Source organism: Poecile atricapillus (genome assembly GCF_030490865.1).
Source record: "Poecile atricapillus isolate bPoeAtr1 chromosome 26 unlocalized genomic scaffold, bPoeAtr1.hap1 SUPER_26_unloc_2, whole genome shotgun sequence".
NCBI lineage: Eukaryota > Metazoa > Chordata > Aves > Passeriformes > Paridae > Poecile > Poecile atricapillus.
In genome coordinates, this window is record NW_026708976.1 from 54430 (window position 1) to 76333 (window position 21904).

General features: G+C 53.8%; 1 protein-coding gene across 1 annotated transcript; it reads left to right on the plus strand.

The window, feature by feature from the left end:
• Positions 1 to 174: 174 nt before the first annotated feature.
• Positions 175 to 20489, plus strand: GTF2H4 (general transcription factor IIH subunit 4). The gene is made up of 14 exons (XM_058828318.1): positions 175 to 207; positions 2274 to 2392; positions 4282 to 4386; positions 5524 to 5652; positions 7496 to 7593; positions 8727 to 8815; positions 10151 to 10259; positions 12315 to 12383; positions 13914 to 13997; positions 14991 to 15150; positions 16117 to 16247; positions 17543 to 17590; positions 18726 to 18804; positions 19704 to 20489. The coding sequence occupies exons 6-14, from the start codon at positions 8742 to 8744 to the stop codon at positions 19874 to 19876; spliced, it is 927 nt and encodes a 308-aa protein (XP_058684301.1). The 5' UTR covers positions 175 to 207; positions 2274 to 2392; positions 4282 to 4386; positions 5524 to 5652; positions 7496 to 7593; positions 8727 to 8741; the 3' UTR covers positions 19877 to 20489.
• Positions 20490 to 21904: the final 1415 nt, after the last annotated feature.

Consider the following 21904-nt stretch of genomic DNA (forward strand, 5'->3'; position numbering starts at 1 on the left):
GGACACGTGACCGGGGAAAGGGCGGGAACGGCGAGAAACGCGTCACGTGACCGGGGAAAGGGCGGGAACGGCGAGAGTCCCGTCACGTGACCGGGGAAAGGGCGGGAACAGCGTCTCGTGACCGCGGGGAGGGCGGGAATTTCCGTGTCACGTGACCGGGAAAAGGGGCGGGGCCCGGGAGGGGGCGGGGCCTGGGCAGCGGCGCGGGTGAGTTCGCGGGAAATCGGGAATTTGGGGGAAAATTCGGGAATTTTGGGGGAAAATTCGGGAATTTGGGGAAAAATTCGGGATTTGGGGGGAAAATTCGGGAATTTTGGGGGGAAAATTCGGGAATTTGGGGGGAAAATTCGGGAATTTGGGGGGAAAATTCGGGAATTTTGGGAAAAATTCGGGAATTTTGGGGGAAAATTCGGGATTTGGGGGGAACCGGGGAGAGAGCGCGGAGTGGGGGCAGGGAGGGGTTTGGGTTAATTAGGGTTAATTAGGGTTAATTGGGGGGGGTTGGGTTAATTTGCCTTAATTGGGGGGTTGAGGTAATTTGGGTTAATTGGGGGATTTGGGGGGGGTTGGGGTTAATTTGTGTTAATTGGAGGGGTTGGGTTAATTTGTGTTAATTGGGTGATTTGGGTTGATTTGTGTTAATTGGGGGGGTTGGGTTAATTTGTGTTAATTGGGTGATTTGGGTTGATTTGTGTTAATTGGGGGGGTTGGGTTAATTGGGGTTAATTGGGGGGTTGGGGTTAATTAGGGTTAATTGGGGGTTTTGGGTAATTTGTGTTAATTGGGTGATTTGGGTTGATTTGTGTTAATTGGGGGGTTTGGGGTTAATTGGGGTTAATTGGGGGATTTGGGGTTAATTAGGGTTAATTGGGGGTTTTGGGTAATTTGTGTTAATTGGGGGATTTGGGTTGATTTGTGTTAATTGGGGGATTTGGGGTTAATTAGTGTTAATTGGGGGTTTTGGGTAATTTGTGTTAATTGGGGGATTTGGGTTAATTGGGGGGGTTGGGTTAATTTGTGTTAATTGGGTGATTTGGGTTGATTTGTGTTAATTGGGGGGGTTGGGTTAATTGGGGTTAATTGGGGGGGTTGGGTTAATTGGGGTTAATTGGGGGGTTTGGGGTTAATTAGGGTTAATTGGGGGTTTTGGGTAATTTGTGTTAATTGGGGTGATTTGGGTTAATTGGGGGGGTTGGGGGTAATTGGGGCATTTGGGGGTTAATTGGGATGATTTGGGTTAATTTGGGTTAATTGAGGGGTGTCCCCAGGTGTGTCTCAGGTGTCCCCAGGTGTATTTTGGGTGTCCCCAGGCGTGTCCCCAGGTGTCCCCAGGTGTATTTTGGGTGTATTTTTGCTGTCCCAGGTGTATTTTGGGTGTCTCAGGTGTCCCCAGGTGTATTTTGGGTGTCTCAGGTGTCCCCAGGTGTATTTTGGGTGTCTCAGGTGTCCCCAGGTGTATTTTGGGTGTATCTCAGGTGTCCCCAGGTGTATTTTTGGTGTATTTTCAGTGTCCCAGGTGTCCCCAGGTGTGTCTCAGGTGTATTTTCGGTGTCCCAGGTGTATTTTGGGTGTCCCAGGTGTATTTTTGGTGTATTTTGGGTGTCCCCAGGTGTATTTTGGGTGTCCCCAGGTGTGTCCCAGGTGTGTCCCAGGTGTGTCCCAGGTGTATTTTGGGTGTATTTTTGTTGTCCCCAGCTGTCCCCAGGTGTCCCCAGGTGTATTTTGGGTGTATCTCAGGTGTCTCAGGTGTATTTTGGGTGTGTCTCAGGTGTGTCTCAGGTGTATTTCCTGTACTCTCAGGTGTATCTCAGGTGTATTTTGGGTGTATTTTGGGTGTCTCAGGTGTCCTCAGGTGTATTTTGGGTGTGTCTCAGGTGTGTCTCAGGTGTCTCAGGTGTATTTTTGGTGTATTTTTGGTCTCTCAGGTGTATTTTGGGTGTCTCAGGTGTATTTTGGGTGTCTCAGGTGTATTTTGGGTGTATTTTGGGTGTATCTCAGGTATCTCAGGTATCTCAGGTGTATCTCAGGTGTATTTTTGTCCCCAGGTGTATCTCAGGTGTCTCTCAGGTGTCTCTCAGGTGTATTTCGGGTGTATTTTTGGTGTGTTCCAGGTGTGTCTCTGTCAGGTGTATCTCAGGTGTATCTCAGGTGTATCTCAGGTGTATTTCAGGTGTATCTCAGGTGTATTTCAGGTGTATCTCAGGTGTATCTCAGGTGTATTCCGGGTGTATTTCGGGTGTATTTTTGGTGTGTTCCAGGTGTGTCTCTGTCAGGTGCCGATGGCTCGGGGGCAGCTCCAGTGCCGGAATCTCCAGGATTTCCTGCGGGGGCTCAGCCCCAACACCCTGGATCGGCTCTACGGACACCCCGCGACATGTCTGGCTGTTTTCAGGTGAAATTAGCGCTAATTAACACTAATTAATACTGATTATTAACAGTAATGTACACCCGGCCACATGCCTGGCGGTGTTCAGGTGAAATTAGTGCTAATTAACACTAATTAATACTAATTATTAGCAGTAATGTACACCCGGCAACGTGCCTGGCGGTGTTCAGGTGAAATTAACGCTAATTAACGCTAATTAACAGTAATTAACACTGATTATTAACACCCGGCCACGTGCCTGGCTGTCTTCAGGTGAAATTAGCGCTAATTAATGCTAATTAACACTAATTAACACTGATTATTAACACCCGGCCACCTGTCTGGCTGTTTTCAGGTGAAATTAACGCTAATTAACACTAATTAACACTGATTATTAACACCCGGCCACCTGTCTGGTTGTGTTCAGGTGAAATTAGCGCTAATTAATGCTAATTAATACTAATTAACACTGATTATTAACACCCGGCCACCTGTCTGGCTGTTTTCAGGTGAAATTAGCGCTAATTAATGCTAATTAACACTAATTAACACTGATTATTAACACCCCGGCCACGTGCCTGGCGGTGTTCAGGTGAAATTAGCGCTAATTAACACTAACTAACACTGATTATTAACACCCGGCCACCTGTCTGGCTGTTTTCAGGTGAAATTAGCGCTAATTAACACTAATTAACACTGATTAGCAGTGTTTATTAACACCCGGCCACCTGTCTGGCTGTTTTCAGGTGAAATTAGTGCTAATTAACACTAATTAACACTGATTAGCAGTGTTTATTAACACCCGGCGACATGTCTGGCTGTTTTCAGGTGAAATTAGTGCTAATTAATGCTGATTAAACACTAATTAACACTGATTATTAACACCGGGCCACGTGTCTGGCTGTCTTCAGGTGAAATTAGCGCTAATTAACGCTAATTAATGTTTTGGGGGGTGTTTCAGGGGTGTTTTGGGGGTGTTTTTGGGGTATTTTTTGAGGGTAGGTTCAGTGATTTTGGGGGGTGTTTTGGGGGTGTTTTTTGGGTATTTTTTTGTATTTTTGGGGGTATTTTTGGGGTGTTTTTGGGGTAGATTTGTCGATTTTGGGGGGTGTTTCAGGGGTATTTTGGGGGTGTTTTGGGGTGTTTTTGGGGGTGTTTTGGGGGGTACTTAGGGGGTGTTTCAGGGGTATTTTGGGGGTGTTTTGGGGTGTATTTGGGGTGTATTTGGGGTGTATTTTGGGGGTGTTCAGGGGTATTTGGGGTGTTTTGGGTGTTTTTGGGGATATTTTTTGAGGGTAGGTTCAGTGATTTTGAGGGTGTTTTGGGGGTGTTTTGGGGTGTTTGGGGTGTTTTGGGGTGTTTTTGGGGTTAGTTTTAAGTTTTATCGATTTTGGGGGGTATTTTGGGGGTGTTTCAGGGGTATTTTGTGGGTGTTTTGGGGTGTTTTGGGGGGTATTTGGGGTGTATTTTGGGGGTATTTTGGGGGTGTTTTGGGTGTTTTGGGGTGTTTTGGGGGGTATTTTGTGGGTGTTTTGGGGGGTGTTTCAGGGGTATTTTGTGGGGTGTTTTGGGGGTGTTTTGGGGGGTATTTTGGGGGTGTTTTGGGGGGTATTTTGGGGGTGTTTCTGGGGTATTTTGGGGGTGTTTTGGGGTGTTTTTGGGGGTATTTTTTGAGGGTAGGTTCAGTGATTTTGGGGGTGTTTCAGGGGTATTTTGGGGGGTGTTTTGGGGTGTTTTTGGGGGTGTTTTGGGGGGGTATTTTTGGGGTGTTTTGGAGGGTGTTTCAGGGGTATTTTGGGGGTGTTTTGGGGGGTATTTTGGGGTGTTTTGTGGGTGTTTTGGGGGGTGTTTCAGGGGTGTTTCAGGGGTGTTTTGGGGTGTTTTTGGGGGTCCTGACCCCCCCGGATCCCCCCCAGGGAGCTGCCGGGGCTGGCTCAGGCCGGGGTGCTGCGGATGCTGTTCCTGGAGCAGCCCCTGCCCCAGGCGGCCGTGGGGCTCTGGGTCAAGAAGGAGCACAGCAGGTGGGGCTGGGGGCTTCGGGGTCCTGGGGGGGATTGGGGGGGTCTGGAGGGTCCCTGGGGGGGTTTGGGGGGTCCCTGGGGGGTCCCCTGGGGGGTTTGGGGGGGGTCCAGAGGGGTAAATTTGGGGTTTGGAGGGGTGGTTTTGGGTCAAGAAGGAGCACAGCAGGTGGGGCTGGGGGCTTCGGGGGTCCTGGGGGGGTTTGGGGGGGTCCTGGGGGGGTCTGGGGGGTCCCTGGGGGAGTTTGAGGGGTCCCTGGGGGGATTTGGGGGGGATCCAGAGGGGGAAATTTGGGGTTTGGAGGGATGGTTTTGGGTCAAGAAGGAGCACAGCAGGTAAGGCTGGGGGCTTCGGGGGTCCTGGGGGGGTTTGGGGGGTCTGGGGGGTCCCTGGGGGGGCTTCGGGGGTCCTGGGGGGATTTGGGGGCATTTGGGGGGTCCTGGGGGAGTTTGGGGGGTCCTGGGGGGGTTTGGGGGGGTCTGGGGGGTCCCTGGAGGGTCCTGGGGGGGTTTGGGGGTCCCTGGGGGGGTTTGGGGGGTCTGGGGGGTCCCTGGAGGGTCCTGGGGGAGGTTTGGGGGGTCCCTGGAGGGGTTTGGGGGTCCCTGGGGGGTTTGGGGGGGATTTTGGGGGGTCCCTGGAGGGGTCTGGGGGGGTCCTGGGGGGGTTTTGGGGGGGATCCAGAGGGGGAAATTTGGGGCTTGGGGGGGTGGTTTTGAGTCAGGAAGGAGCCTGGAAAATGGGGCTGGGGGCTTTGTGGTGATTTCTGCTGTTTTTGTGCTGTTTCTGCTGTTTTTTGGTTGATTTGGGGTGATTTTATGCCGGTTTTTAGTGATTTTGATGAATTTTGTGCTGTTTTTTAGTGATTTTGATCCATTTTGTGCTGGTTTTGTGCCGATTTTGTGCTATTTCTGCTGTTTTTTTTGCTGATTTTGTGCTGTTTGTGCTGTTTTTGTGCTGATTTGTGCTGTTTGTGCTGTTTTTGTGCTGATTTTGTGCTGTTTGTGCTGTTTTTTGGCTGATTTGGGGTGATTTTATGCCGGGTTTTAGTGATTTTGATCCATTTTGGGTGTTTTTTTGCTGATTTATGCTGTTTTTTTGCTGATTTTGTGCTGTTTGTGCTGTTTCTTGGCTGACCTCAGGGAGCAGGAGCAGAGCCAGGAGGTGCTGCTGGAGCTGCGCCTGTGGCACCCCCACACCCTCCGGGGGGCTCCCGGGGGTCGCCCTGAACCCCAACTTCAAACAGAACCTGAGGGTGGCTCTGCTGGGGGGTGAGGGATGGGAAAAGGGGGGGAAACGGGGGAAAATGGGGGGAAAAATTGGGGAAAAAATGGGAGAAATGGGGGGGAAATTTGGAAAAAAATGGGGAAAAAATGGGGGGAAAAATGGGGGAAAAATGGGGGAAAATGGGGAAAAATGAGGGGAATTGGGGGGAAATGGGGGGAAAAATGGGAGAAATGGGGGGGGGAATGTGGAAAAAAATGGGGAAAAAATGGGGGGAAAATGGGGGGAAAAGGGTAAAAAATGGGGGAGAAAAATGGGGGAAAAATGGGGGAAAAAATGGGGGGAAAATGGGGAAAAAATGGGGAAAAAATGAGGAGAATTGGGGGGAAAATGGGGGGAAAATAGGGGGAAAATGGGGGGAAAAATGGGGAAAAAATGGGGAAAAAATGAGGGGGAATTGGGGGGGAAAATGGGGGGAAAAAATGAGGGGAAATGGGGGGGAAAATGGGGAAAAATGGGGGGAAATAGGAGGAAAATGGTGGAAAAAATGGGGGGAAATGGGGAAAAAATGGGGAAAAAAATGAGGGGAATTGGGGGGAAAAATGAGGGGAAATGGGGGGGAAAAATGGGGGAAAAATGGGGGGAAAAATGGGGGGAAAATGGGGGGAAAAAATGGGGGGAAAATGGGGAAAAAATGAGGGGGAAAATGGGGGAAAATAGGGGGAAATGGGGGGAAAATGGGGGGAAATGGGGGGAAAAATGGGGGGAAAAAAGGGGGGAAATGGGGGGAAAATGGGGGGAAAAATGGGGGGAAAAATGGGGAAAAATGGGGGGAATTGGGGGGAAAAAATGAGGGGAAACGGGGGGGAAAAATGGGGGAAAAATGGGGGAAAATGGGGAAAATGGGGGGAAAAGGGTAAAAAATGGGGGGGAAAATGGGGGAAAAATGGGGGGAAACGGGGGGAAAAATGGGGAAAAAAGGGGGGAAATGGGGGGAAAATGGGGGGAAAAATGGGGGGAAAATGGGGGGAAAAGGGTAAAAAATGGGGGGGAAAAATGGGGAAAATGGAGGGAAAATGGGAAAAAATGGGGAAAAAATGGGGGGAAACGGGGGGGAAAATGGGGGAAAAATGAGGGGAATTGGGGGGAAATGGGGGAAAAATGGGGGGAAAAATTGGGGGAAACAGGGGAAAAATGGGGAAAATTGGGGGAGAATGGGGAAAAAATTGGGGGGAATTGGGGGGGGAAAAAATGGGGAAAAATGGGGGAAAATGAGAAGAAAAATGGGGGTAAATGTTGGGGAGGAAGGGGCAGAAAAAACTGAGGAGAAAATGAGGGAAAACGGGGAAAAAATGGGCGGGAAAAGGAGAAAATGAGGAAAAAATGGGAGGAATGAGGGGAAAACGGGGAAAAATAAAAGGAAATGAGGAAAAATGGGAGGAATGAGGGGGAAAATGGGGAAGATAAAGGAAATGTGGAAAAGTGGAGAAATGAGGGGGGAAATGGGGAAAGATAAAGGGAAATGAGGAAAAATGGAGGGAATGAGGGGAAAATGGGGAAAATTAAAAGGGAAAATGAGGAAAAATGGGGGGAATGAGGGAAAAATAGGGAAAGATAAAAAGGAAATGAGGAAAAATGGGAGAAATGAGGGGAAAATTGGGGAAATAATTAAAGGGAAATGAGGAAAAATGGGAGGAAAAGGGTGATAGAGCGGAGGGAGAGGGGAGGAAAATTTGATGGAAATGGGAGAAATTGAGGAAAAAACGAGGTAAAATGAGGAAAAAACGAGGTAAAATGGGGGAGTTTGGGAAGGGGGGGTTTTTTGGGGTGGTTTTGGGGGTTTTTGGGGGTCCCAAGGCCTGGGGGGCTCAGATTTGGGGGTTTCCCAAGGGGCAAGGCATGGTCGGACGACACGGCGCCGCTGGGCCCGGACCGGCACCGCGCGCGACGTCCCCGCGCTGGATAAATACGCTGAGGAGCGCTGGGAGGTGGGCACGGGGAAATTGGGGGCATTTTGGGTGGATTTTAGGGGATTTTGGGATGGATTTTAGGGGATTTTAGAGTGGATTTTTGGGGTGGATTTTGGGTGGATTTTGGGGTGGATTTTAGGGGATTTTGGAATAGATTTTTAGGGGATTTTGGGGTGGATTTGGGGTGATTTTGGGAGGATTTTGGGTGGATTTTAGGGGGATTTTGGGGAGGATTTTGGGGTGGATTTTGGGTGGATTTTGGGGTGGATTTTGGGTGGATTTTGGGGTGGATTTTAGGGGATTTTGGAATAGATTTTAGGGGATTTTGGAATAGATTTTAGGGGATTTTGGGGTGGATTTGGGGTGGATTTGGGGGTGGATTTGGGTGGATTTTAGGGGATTTTGGGGTGGATTTTGGGTGGATTTTGGGGTGGATTTTGGGTAGATTTTGGGGTGGATTTTGGGAGGATTTTGGGTGGATTTTGGGTGGATTTTGGGGTGGATTTTGGGTAGATTTTGGGGTGGATTTTGGGTGGATTTTGGGGTGGATTTTAGGGGATTTTGGAATGATTTTAGGGGATTTTGGGGTGGATTTGGGGTGGATTTTGGGGTGATTTTCGGAGGATTTTGGAGGATTTTTAGGTGGATTTTGAGGTGGATTTTGGGAGGATTTTGGGGGGATTTTGGGTGGATTTGGGGTGGATTTTGGTGGATTTTAGGGTGGATTTTGGGGTATTTTGGGTGATTTTGGGAGGATTTTGGGTGGATTTTAGGGGGATTTTGGGAGGGATTTTGGGGTGGATTTTGGGTGGATTTTGGGGTGGATTTTGGGTGGATTTTGGGGTGGATTTTGGGTAGATTTTGGGGTGGATTTTAGGGGATTTTGGAATAGATTTTAGGGGATTTTGGGGTGGATTTGGGTGGATTTTGGGGTGGATTTGGGTGGATTTTGGGGAGGATTTTGGGGGGATTTTGGGGTGGATTTTGGGGTGGATTTTGGGGTGGATTTGGGTGGATTTTGGGGTGGATTTTGGGGTGGATTTGGGAGGATTTTGGGAGGATTTTAGGGGATTTTGGGATAGATTTTAGGGGATTTTGGGGGATTTTGGGTGGTTTTTGGGGGGTTTGATGGAGCCTGGAGCCGTTTTCAGGTGGTTTTGCATTTCATGGTGGGGTCACCGAGCGCCGCCGTCAGCCAGGACCTGGCGCAGCTGCTGGTGCAGGCCGGGCTCATGAAGAGGTTTGGGGGATTTGGGGAGAATTTGTGGAATTTGGGGAATTTTGGGGGGATTTGGGAGAATTTTGAGGGATTTTGGGGGGTTTTGGGGCATTTTGGGGGGATTTTTGAGGGGGATTTTGAGGCCTGGTGCAGCTGCTGGTGCAGGCCGGGCTCATGAAGAGATTTGGGGGAATTTTGGGGGGATTTGGGGAGAATTTGGGGGATTTTGGGTGGATTTGGGAGAATTTTGAGGGATTTGGGGGGGTTTTGAGTGTTTTTGGGGCATTTTGGGGGGATTTTTGAGGGGGATTTTGAGGCCTGGTGCAGCTGCTGGTGCAGGCCGGGCTCATGAAGAGATTTGGGGGAATTTGGGGAATTTTGGGGGATTTGGGGAATTTTGGGGGGATTTGGGAGAATTTTGAGGGATTTTGGGGGGGATTTGAAGAGGTTTGAGGGGTTTTTGAGGGTTTTTTTTGAGGGGGATTTTGAGGCCTGGCACAGCTGGTGGTGCAGGCCGAGCTCATGAAGAGCTTTGGGGCATTTGAGGAATTTTGGGGGAATTTTGGGAGAATTTGGGGGATTTTGGGGGGATTTGAGGGATTTGGGGGAGAATTTGGGAGAATTTTGAGGGATTTGGGGGGGTTTTGAGTGTTTTTGGGGCATTTTGGGGGGGATTTTTGAGGGGGGATTTGAGGCCTGGCACAGCTGCTGGTGGAGGCCGGGCTCATGAAGAGCTTTGGGGGGATTTTTGGGGGAATTTGGGGGGGTTTTGGGAAATTTGGGGATTTTGAGGGGATTTGGGAGAATTTTGAGGGGTTTTGAGTGTTTTTGGGGCATTTTGGGGGGGATTTTTGAGGGGGATTTTGAGGCCTGGCGCAGTTGCTGGTGCAGGCCGGGCTCATGAAGAGCTTTGGGGGAATTTGGGGAGAATTTGTGGAATTGGGAAATTTGGGGGATTTGGGAGGGATTTGTGGGATTTTGGGGGGTTTTGGGGCATTTTGGGGGGGATTTTTGAGGGGGATTTTGAGGCCTGGCACAGCTGCTGGTGCAGGCCGGGCTCATGAAGAGATTTGGGGAATTTGGGGAATTTGGGAATTTTAGGGGGAATTTTGGGATTTTGGGGGGTCCTGGGGGTACCTGGTGAGAATTTGGGAGGATTTGGGGGGTCCTGAGATGATTTGGGGGGTCCTGAGATGATTTGGGGGGGTTTTGGGGGGGATTGGGGCTGCTGGGTGACTCTGGGGGGGATTTGAGGGATTTTTGGGGGGGTTTTTGGGGGGGTTTTTGGGGTGCTCTGAATTTGGGGAGGGGTCCCGTGGATTTTGGGGGGCTCCTGACGGATTTTGGGGTCCCCAGCGAGGGGGGGGAGCCCCCCTGCATCACCTCGGCCGGGTTCCAGTTCCTCCTGCTCGACACCCCCGCCCAGCTCTGGTTCTTCATCCTGCAGTACCTGAGGGGGGCTGAGGTCAGTGACCCCCCAAAATCCCCTAAAATCCACCCAAAATCCACCCAAAATTCACCCCAAAATCCACCCCAAAATCCCCCCCAAAATCCACCCCAAAATCCACCCCAAAATCCTCCCAAAATCCACCCCAAAATCCACCCAAAATCCACCCCAAAATCCACCCAAAATCCACCCCAAAATCCACCCAAAATCCACCCAAAATCCATCCTAAATCCACCCCAAAATCCTCCCCAAATCCTCTCCAAAATCACCCCAAAATCCTCCCCAAATCCTCCCAAAATCCACCCCAAAATCCACCCAAAATCCACCTCAAAATCCACCCCAAAATCACCCCAAAATCCACCCAAAATCCCCTAAAATCCACCCCAAAATCCTCCCAAATCCACCCCAAAATCCACCACAAAATCCCTCCCAAAATCCACCCCAAAATCCACCAAAATCCACCCCAAAATCAACCCCAAAATCCACCCAAAATCCACCCAAAATCCATCCAAAATCCCCTAAAATCCACCCAAAATCCACCCCAAAATCCCCCCCAAAATCCCCCCAAAATCCACCCCAAAATCCTCCCAAAATCCACCCTAAAATCCACCCAAAATCCACCTCAAAATCCACCCCAAAATCCACCCCAAAATAACCCCAAAATCCACCCAAAATCCACCTCAAAATCCACCCCAAAATCCACCCCAAAATAACCCCAAAATCCACCCCAAAATCCACCCCAAAATCCCCCCAAAATCACCCCCAAAATCCACCCAAAATCCATTCTAAATCCCATAAAATCCATCCCAAAATCCTCCCAAAATCCACCCCAAAATCCTCCCAAAATCCACCCAAAATCCCACCCAAAATCCCCCAAAATCCACCTAAAATCCACCCTAAAATCCACCCCAAAATCCACCCAAAATCCACCCAAAATCACCCAAAATCCACCCAAAATCCACCCCAAAAATCCACCCAAAATCCACCCAAAATCCACCCAAAATCCCCCCCAAAATCCTCCCAAAATCCACCCAAAATCCTCACCAAATCCCCTAAAATCCACCCAAAATCCACCCCAAAATCCACCTCAAAATCCACCCGAAAATAACCACAAAATCCACCCAAAATCCACCCAAAATCCATCCCAAATCCCCCCAAAATCCACCCCAAATCCACCCAAAATCCACCCCAAAATCCACCCAAAATCCACCCCAAAATCCTCCCAAAATCCACCAAAATCTCCCAAAATCCACCCAAAATCCCCTAAAATCTATCCCAAATTCCCCTAAAATCCTCCCAAAATCCACCCCAAATCCTCCTAAAAACCACCCCAAAATCCTCCCAAAATCCACCCAAATCCCCCCAAATCCCCCAAAATCCCAAAACCCCCAAATCCACCCCAAATCCCCCAAATCCCCCAAATCCAGTGGGGGGGGGTCCCTAAAACCTTCGGAACCCCGAAAATTTTTTGTCCCCATGAAAAAAATCCGGAATTTGACCCAAAATGGAGCCCTGGGGTTGGAGCTTTGTGCTCCGGCACCGGGGGGGGGACCCCGAAATTTGGGGGGGGTCCCAAAACCATCCTGGGACCCCCAAAACCATCCCGGGACCCCCAAAACCATCCTGGGACCCCCCAAAACCATCCCGGGACCCCCAAAACAATCCCGGGACCCCCCAAAACCCCCCCCGGGACCCCCAAAACCATCCCGGGACCCCCCAAACCCCCCCTGGGACCCCCCAAAACCATCCCGGGACCCCCCAAACCCCCCCCGGGACCCCCAAAACCCCCCTGGGACCCCCCAAAACCATCCCGGGACCCCCCAAACCCCCCCTGGGACCCCCCAAAACCATCCCGGGACCCCCCAAAACCATCCCGGGACCCCCAAAACCATCCCGGGACCCCCCAAAACCATCCCGGGACCCCCAAAACCCCCCTGGACCCCCCAAAACCATCCCGAGACCCCCAAAACCATCCCGGGACCCCCCCAAAACCCCCCTGGGACCCCCCAAAACCATCCCAGGACCCCCAAACCCCCCCTGGGACCCCCAAAAACCCCCCCTGTGCCCCCCCAGGCGCGGGGGATGGACCTGGTGGAGATCCTGTCCTTCCTCTTCCAGCTGAGCTTCTCCACCCTCGGCAAGGTGGGACTGGGGGCGACTGGGAGGCACTGGGGGGCACTGGGATGGGATTGGGGGGGACTGGGGGGCACTGGGGGGCACTGGGATGGGACTGGGAGGGATTGGGAGGGACTGGGATGGGATTGGGGGGGACTGGGAGGGGACTGGGAGGGACTGGGAGGCACTGGGAGGGGACTGGGAGGGGACTGGGAGGGACTGGGAGGGGTTAAAGGGGGACTGGGATGGACTGGGAGGGACTGGGGGGGACTGGGATGGACTGGGAGGGACTGGGAGGGAACTGGGAGGGACTGGGATGGGTTAAAGGGGGACTGGGATGGACTGGGAGGGACTGGGGGGACTGGGAGGGACTGGGAGGGGATTGGGACGGACTGGGAGGAACTGGGAGGGGATTGGGGGGGACTGGGAGACACTGGGAGGTTACTGGTGTGAACTGGTGTGAACTGGGCGGTTACTGGTCAGGAGTGGGAGGAACTGGGGGGTTAATGGGAGGTTACTGGGAGGTTACTGGTGTGAACTGGTTTGAACTGGTGTGAACTGGTGTCCAGGATTACTCTGTGGAGGGGATGAGCTGGGCTGTACTGGTTTGAACTGGTTTGAACTGGTTTGAACTGGTTTGGTGTCCAGGATTACTCTGTGGAGGGGATGAGCTGGGCTGTACTGGTGTGAACTGGTTTGAACTGGTTTGAACTGGTTTGAACTGGTTTGGTGTCCAGGATTACTCGGTGGAGGGGATGAGCTGGGCTGTACTGGTTTGAACTGGTTTGAACTGGTTTGAACTGGTTTGAACTGGTTTGGTGTCCAGGATTACTCGGTGGAGGGGATGAGCTGGGCTGTACTGGTTTGAACTGGTTTGAACTGGTTTGAACTGGTTTGAACTGGTGTCCAGGATTACTCTGTGGAGGGGATGAGCTGGGCTGTACTGGTGTGAACTGGTTTGAACTGGTTTGAACTGGTTTGAACTGGTGTCCAGGATTACTCTGTGGAGGGGATGAGCTGGGCTGTACTGGTGTGAACTGGTTTGAACTGGTTTGAACTGGTTTGGTGTCCAGGATTACTCTGTGGAGGGGATGAGCTGGGCTGTACTGGTGTGAACTGGTTTGAACTGGTTTGAACTGGTGTCCAGGATTACTCGGTGGAGGGGATGAGCTGGGCTGTACTGGTGTGAACTGGTTTGAACTGGTTTGAACTGGTTTGAACTGGTGTCCAGGATTACTCTGTGGAGGGGATGAGCTGGGCTGTACTGGTTTGAACTGGTTTGAACTGGTTTGAACTGGTGTCCAGGATTACTCTGTGGAGGGGATGAGCTGGGCTGTACTGGTGTGAACTGGTTTGAACTGGTTTGAACTGGTTTGAACTGGTTTGGTGTCCAGGATTACTCAGTGGAGGGGATGAGCTGGGCTGTACTGGTTTGAACTGGTTTGAACTGGTTTGAACTGGTTTGAACTGGTTTGGTGTCCAGGATTACTCTGTGGAGGGGATGAGCTGGGCTGTACTGGTTTGAACTGGTTTGAACTGGTTTGAACTGGTGTCCAGGATTACTCTGTGGAGGGGATGAGCGAGTCCCTGCTCACCTTCCTGCAGCACCTGCGCGAGTTCGGACTGGTGTTCCAGAGAAAGGTGGAACTGGGAGCACTGGGAGCACTGGGAGGGACTGGGGAGGACTGGGAGGGACTGGGAGGGGACACTGGGGACAATGGGGGACACTGGGAGGGACTGGGAGGCACTGGGGACACTGGGAGGGACTGGGGACACTGGGAGGGACACGGAGGGACCCTGAGGGGACACTGGGGACACTGGAAGGGACACTGGGAGCACTGGGAGGGACTGGGGGGGACTGGGAGCACTGGGAGGGGACACTGGGGGACACTGGGAGGCACTGGGGACACTGGGAGGGACTGGGGACACTGGGAGGGACTGGGAGCACTGGGAGGGGACACTGGGGAGGACTGGGAGGGACTGGGAGCACTGGGAGGGACTGGGGGGGACTGGGGGGGACTGGGAGGGACTGGGAGGACACTACTGGGGACAATGGGGGACACTGGGAGGGACTGGGAGGGACTGGGAGCACTGGGAGGGACTGGGGGGGACTGGGGGGGACTGGGAGGGACTGGGAGGACACTACTGGGGACAATGGGGGACACTGGGAGGGACTGGGAGCACTGGGAGCACTGGGAGGGACACGGAGGGACCCTGAGGGGACACTGGGGACACTGGAAAGGACACTGGGAGCACTGGGAGGGACTGGGGACACTGGGAGGGACTGGGAGGGACTGGGGACACTGGAAGGGACACTGGGAGCACTGGGAGGGACTGGGGGGACACCGAGGGGACACTGAGGGGACACTGAGGGGACATTGGGCCAGCTCCCAAGCCACTGTCCCAATGTCCCTCTGTCCCCTCCTGTCCCTCTGTCCCCAATGTCCCCCCAATGTCCCCCCTGTCCCCAATGTCCTCTCTGTCCCCCCTGTCCCTGTCCCCCCTGTCCCCTCCTGTGTCCCCTGTCCCCCCTGTCCCTGTCCCTCTGTCCCCTCTGTCCCTCTGTCCCCTCCTGTCCCTCTGTCCCCTGTCCCCAATGTCCCCTCCTGTCCCCAATGTCCCCAATGTCCCCAGAGGAAGTCCCGGAGGTTCTACCCGACCCGCCTGGCCATCGCGCTGGCCTCGGGGACATCGGGGACAGCGCCGGGGACATCGGGGACAGCGCTGGGGACAGAGCCCGACGGCCACGGCTTCGTCCTGGTGGAGACCAACTACCGGATCTACGCCTATACTGGTGATACTGGGGACACTGGGGACACTGGGGACAGCTTGGGGACACTGGGGACACACTGGGGACACACTGGGGACACACTGGGGACAGCCTGGGGACACTGGGAAGACACTGGGGACACCGTGGGGACACTGGGGACACCTTGTGGACACACTGGGGACACACTGGGGACACTGGGGACACTGGGGACAGCCTGGGGACACTGGGGACAGCTTGGGGACACTGGGGACACTGGGGACACTGGGGACACCCTGGGGACACCCTGGGGACACTGGGGATAGCCTGGGGACACTGGGGACACACTGGGGACACACTGGGGACACCCTAGGGACAGCTTGGGGACACTGGGGACAGCCTGGGGACATTGGGGACACCTTGGGGACACTGGGGACAGCCTGGGGACATCCCTGTCACCTCCCCTTGTGTGACACCCTCGTGTCACCCTTGATCCTACAATGTCCCCAACGTCCCCAATGTCCCCAATCCCCTCAATGACCCCAATGTCCCCTGGTGTCCCTGATGTCCCCAATGTCCCCCCAATGTCCCCAATGTCCCCCCAATGTCCCCCATGTCCCCTGAGTGTCCCCGATGTCCCCTGCTGTCCCCACTGTCCCCAATGTCTCCAACGTCCCCAATGTCCCCAATCCCCTCAATGACCCCAATGTCCCCTGGTGTCCCTGATGTCTCCAATGTCTTCAATGTCCCCCCAATGTCCCCGATGTCCCCGATGTCCCTACTGCCCCTGATGTCCCCTCAATGTCCCCAATGTCCCCCTGTCCCCACTGTCCCCTCAATGTCCCCTGCTGTCCCCTCAATGTCCCCTGCTGTCCCCACTGTCCCCACTGTCCCCTCAATGTCCCCTGGTGTCCCCACTGTCCCCTCAATGTCCCCAATGTCCCCACTGTCCCCTCAATGTCCCCAATGTCCCCACTGTCCCCTCAATGTCCCCAATGTCCCCCCTGTCCCCAGACTCGGAGCTGCAGGTGGCCCTCATCGCGCTCTTCTCGGAGCTGCTCTATCGCTTCCCCAACCTGGTGGTGGCACAGGTGACAAGGGACAGTGTCCAGGCGGCCATCGCCAACGGCATCACGGCTGAGCAGGTGACACTGGGGACATCACTGGGGACACTGGGGACACTGGGGACACTGGGGACATCACTGGGGACACTGGGGACACTGGGGACACAGGTGACAAGGGACAGTGTCCAGGCGGCCATCGCCAACGGCATCACGGCTGAGCAGGTGACACTGGGGACACTGGGGACACTGGGGACACTGGGGACATCAGTGGGGACACTGGGGACATTGGGGACACTGGGGACACAGGTGACACTGGGGACATTGGGGACACAGGTGACAAGGGACAGTGTCCAGGCGGCCATCGCCAACGGCATCACGGCTGAGCAGGTGACACTGGGGACACTGGGGACACTGGGGACACTGGGGACACACTGGGGACACACAGGTGACACAGGTGACATTGTTGGTGACACACAGATGACACACAGGTGACACAGGTGACACAGGTGACATTGTTGGTGACACACAGGTGACATTGGGGACACACAGGTGACACACAGGTGACACAGGTGACACACAGGTGACACACAGGTGACACACAGGTGACACAGGTGACACACAGGTGACACTGGGGACACACTGGGGACACACTGGGGACACACAGGTGACACACAGGTGACACAGGTGACACTGGGGACACACAGGTGACACACAGGTGACACAAGTGACACACAGGTGACACACAGGTGACACACAGGTGACACAGGTGACACAGGTGACACACAGGTGACACACAGGTGACACAGGTGACACAGGTGACACAGGTGACACACAGGTGACACACAGGTGACACAGGTGACACACAGGTGACACACAGGTGACACAGGTGACACAGGTGACACACAGGTGACACACAGGTGACACACAGGTGACACAGGTGACACAGGTGACACACAGGTGACACACAGGTGACACACAGGTGACATTGAGGACACACAGGTGACACACAAGTGACACACAGGTGACACAGGTGACACACAGGTGACACAGGTGACACAGGTGACACAGGTGACATTGTTGGTGACACACAGGTGACACACAGGTGACACACAGGTGACATTGGGGACACACAGGTGACACAGGTGACACAGGTGACACAGGGGACACACAGGTGACACACAGGTGACACAGGTGACACACAGGTGACACAGGGGACACACAGGTGACACTGGGGACACACAGGTGACACACAGGTGACACAGGTGACACACAGGTGACACAGGGGACACACAGGTGACATTGAGGACACACAGGTGACACACAGGTGACACAGGTGACATTGTTGGTGACACACAGGTGCCTCCCCTCCCCCACAGATCATTCACTTCCTGCGCACTCGCGCCCACCCCGTGATGGCCAAACAGGTGAGGGGGACACCGGGGGGTCCCCAAATCTGGGGGGGGTCCCAAAATTCACCGGGGGGTCCCCAAATTCACTGGGGGGTCCCCAAAATCCTGGGGGGGTCCCCAAATCCTGGGGGTCCCAAAATCTGTGGGGGTCCCCAAAATCACCAGGGGGTCCCCAAAATCCTCAGGGGGTCCCAAAATCCTCGGGGGGTCCCCAAATTCACTGGGGGGTCCCCAAAATTCACCGGGGGGTCCCCAAATCTGGGGGGGTCCCCAAATCCTGGGGGGGTCCCCAAATCTTTGTGGGGGTCCCCAAAATCTGTGGGGGTCCCGTTCCTGGGGTTCCCTGCTTGTCTGGGGTTCCCTGTCCCCAATGTCCCCATGTCCCCTCTGTCCCTGTCCCACTGTCCCTGTCCCCAATATCCCACTGTCCCCAATGTCCCCTCTGTGTCCCCTCCCTGTCCCCAATGTCCCCCTCTGTCCCCAATGTCCCCAATGTCCCCTCACTGTCCCCATTTCCCCTCACTGTCCCCAATGTCCCCAATGTCCCCTCTGTGTCCCCTCCCTGTCCCCAATGTCCCCACTGTCCCCAATCCCCCCAATGTCCCCAATGTCCCCTCACTGTCCCCACTGTCCCTGATGTCCCCTCACTGTCCCCATTTCCCCTCACTGTCCCCAATGTCCCCAATATCCCCCAATGTCCCCTCACTGTCCCCTCACTGTCCCCAATGTCCCCACTGTCCCCGATGTCCCCACTGTCCCCACTGTCCCCAATCCCCCCCAATGTCCCCAATGTCCCCAATGTCCCCAATGTCCCCACTGTCCCCGATGTCCCCAATGTCCCCAATGTCCCCTCACTGTCCCCAATCCCCCCCAATGTCCCCAATGTCCCCACTGCCCCAATGTCCCCAATGTCCCCACTGTCCCCGATGTCCCCACTGTCCCCAATCCCCCCCAATGTCCCCACTGTCCCCAATGTCCCCAATCCCCCCAATGTCCCCAATGTCCCTGTCACTGTTTCCATGTCCCCACTGTCCCCGTGTCTCTCTGTCCCCTCCCTGTCCCCCCTGTTCCCAATGTCCCCAATGTCCCCTCACTGTCCCCAATGTCCCCTCACTGTCCCCAATGTCCCCACTGTCCCCTCCCTGTCCAGAGCCCGGTGCTGCCCCCGACCATCACGGATCAGATCCGGCTCTGGGAGCTCGAGCGGGACCGGCTGCGCTTCTCCGACGGTGAGACTGTCCCCAGATGTCCCCAAATGTCCCCAAATGTCACTGAACTGTCCCCACATGTCACCAGGTGTCACTGAACTGTCCCCAAATGTCCCCAAATGTCCCCAAATGTCCCCAGATGTCCCCAAATGTCCCCAAATGTCACTGAACTCTCCCCAAATGTCCCCAGATGTCCCCAAATGTCCCCAAATGTCACTGAACTGTCCCCAGATGTCCCCAAATGTCCCCAAATGTCACCAAATGTCACTGAACTGTCCCCAGATGTCCCCAAATGTCCCCAAATGTCCCCAGATGTCCCCAAATGTCCCCAAATGTCACTGAACTCTCCCCAAATGTCCCCAGATGTCCCCAAATGTCCCCAAATGTCACTGAACTGTCCCCAGATGTCCCCAAATGTCACCAAATGTCACTGAACTGTCCCCAAATGTCACCAAATGTCCCCAAATGTCCCCAAATGTCACTGAACTGTCCCCAGATGTCCCCAAATGTCCCCAAATGTCCCCAAATGTCACCGAATGTCACCAAATGTCCCCAAATGTCACCAAATGTCCCCAAATGTCCCCAAATGTCACCAAATGTCCCCAAATGTCACCAAATGTCACTGAACTGTCCCCAAATGTCACTGAACTCTCCCCAAATGTCACCAAAGTGTCACCAAAATGTCACCAAATATCCCCAAAGTGTCACCAAATGTCACCAAGTATCCCAAAGTGTCACCAAATGTCACCAAAGTGTCCTCAAATGTCCCCACATGTCACCAAGGTGTCCCCAAAATGTCCCAAAAAGGGCATCAGAGTGTCCCCAAGGGGGGAGGTGACATCTCAAGGGGAGGAGGTGCCAGTGTCCCCAAGGGGGAGGTGACAGGAGGTGACAGTGTCCCTGTCCCCTCCCCTGTCCAGGTGTGCTGTACAACCAGTTCCTGTCCCAGGTGGATTTCGAGGTGCTGCGGGACCACGCCCGCGCTCTGGGGGTGCTCGTCTTCGAGAACCCCGCCCGGCGCCTGATGGTGGTGACCCCCGCCGGCCACCCCGACGTCAAACGCTTCTGGAAACGCCAGAAACACAACGGCTGACCCCAAAAACCCCAAAATCCCCGAAATTCTGGGGTTTGGGATCCCAAAATCCCCAAAATCCGGAGTTTGGGACCCCAAAATCCCCAAAATCCGGAGTTTGGGACCCCAAAATCCCCACCCGGCGCCTCATGGTGTCACCCCCGCCGGCCACCCCGACGTCAAACGCTTCTGGAAACGCCAGAAACACAACGGCTGACCCCAAAAACCCCAAAATCCCTGAAATTCTGGGGTTTGGGATCCCAAAAACACCAAAATCCCTGAAATTCTGGGGTTTGGGATCCCAAAATCCCCAAAATCCGGAGTTTGGGACCCCAAAAACCCCAAAATCCCGGAGTTTGGGACCCCAAAATCCCCACCCGGCGCCTGATGGTGGTCACCCCCGCCGGCCACCCCGACGTCAAACGCTTCTGGAAACGCCAGAAACACAACGGCTGACCCCAAAAACCCCGAAATCCCCGAAATCACGGAGTTTGGGATCCCAAAAACACCAAAATCCCGGAGTTTGGGACCCCAAAAACCCCAAAATCCCTGAAATCCTGGGGTTTGGGATCCCAAAAACACCAAAATCCGGAGTTTGGGACCCCAAAATCCCCGCCCGGCGCCTGATGGTGTCACCCCCCCGCCCGGCCACCCCCGACGTCAAACGCTTCTGGAAACGCCAGAAACACAACGGCTGACCCCAAAAACCCCAAAATCCCCGAAATTCTGGGGTTTGGGATCCCAAAAACCCCGAAATCCCCGAAATTCTGGGGTTTGGGATCCCAAAAAACCCCAAAATCCCTGAAATTCTGGGGTTTGGGATCCCAAAAACCCCAAAATCCCCGAAATTCTGGGGTTTGGGATCCCAAAAACCCCAAAATCCCCGAAATTCTGGGGTTTGGGACCCCCAAAAACCCCAAAATCCCTGAAATTCTGGGGTTTGGGATCCCAAAAACACCAAAATCCCAGAGTTTGGGACCCCCAAAAACCCCAAAATCCCTGAAATTCTGGAATTTGGGACCCCAAAACCACCGAAATTCTGGAATTTGGGACCCCAAAAACCCCGAAATTCTGGAATTGGGACCCCAAAAACCCCGAAATTCTGGAGTTTGGGATTCCAAAAACCCCCAAATCTCCAAAATTCTGGAGTTTGGGACCCCAAAATTCCAGAAATTTGGATCCCAAAACCCCCAAATCTTGCAGTTTGGGGTTCGAAACCCCTGGAATTCCAGAGTTTGGGATCCCAAAAACCCCAAAATCCTGGAATTTGGGACCCCAAAAACCCCAAAATCCCAGAATTTGGGACCCCCAAAACCTCAGAATTCCAGAGCTTGGGAATCCCAAAAACCTGAAATTTTGGAGTTTGGGACTCCCAAAGAAACGAAGTTACGGAATTTGGGATCCAAAAATCCCCAAAATCTTGAAATTTGGGATCCCCAAAGGCCGGAATTTGGGAATTTCAGTTTCTCATTCCCAGAAAAAAAAAAAAAACAACCCAGATTTTGGGGGGAGGGAAATGTAATTTTTTTGTAACAAACTCTGTTTTTTGTGAAGTCTTTTTGTAGAAAACGTTTTGAGCAAAAAGAAGAAGCGGAACTTTGGAGAAGCAGGTGGGGAATCCCTGAGGGAAAAGGAGATTTTGGGGGGAAAACCGCGGATTTTGGGGGAGGAAAACGGGAATTTCTGAGGGGCCGGACCCCGGGTGGGGGAATTCCTGAGGGGGAAAGGCACTTTTTGGGGGGAAACAGGGAAGAATTCCCGGGGGAGAAGCGGCGCGGGTGGATTTTGGGGTGAAAAATCGCGAATTCCGCGGCCGCCACCTCAAAAAAGCCGCCGCCATTTTGTGCCGCGCTTCTCCACGCGGGGTTACGGTAAAGCGCGAGCGCTCTCGCGAGATTACGGTAAGAGCCGGTGGCGGGCGGGGCCTCGCGCGCCGCGCGCTCTGATTGGCCGCAACCGCCGCGGCGCGAGGGCGGGAGGAGCGAGCCGGGCGCTGATTGGTTGAGGCTTCCCGCGCTGGGCGCTGATTGGACGGCGGTTCCGTGAGGG

Coding starts and splice junctions, on each gene's coding strand:
- GTF2H4 (XM_058828318.1), top strand. CDS start 8,742: ATGGTGGGGTCACCGAGCGCCGCCGTCAGCCAGGACCTGGCGCAGCTG. Junction 10,260..12,314: donor AGTACCTGAGGGGGGCTGAG/GTCAGTGACCCC, acceptor GTGCCCCCCCAG/GCGCGGGGGATGGACCTGGT. Junction 17,591..18,725: donor ACCCCGTGATGGCCAAACAG/GTGAGGGGGACA, acceptor CTCCCTGTCCAG/AGCCCGGTGCTGCCCCCGAC.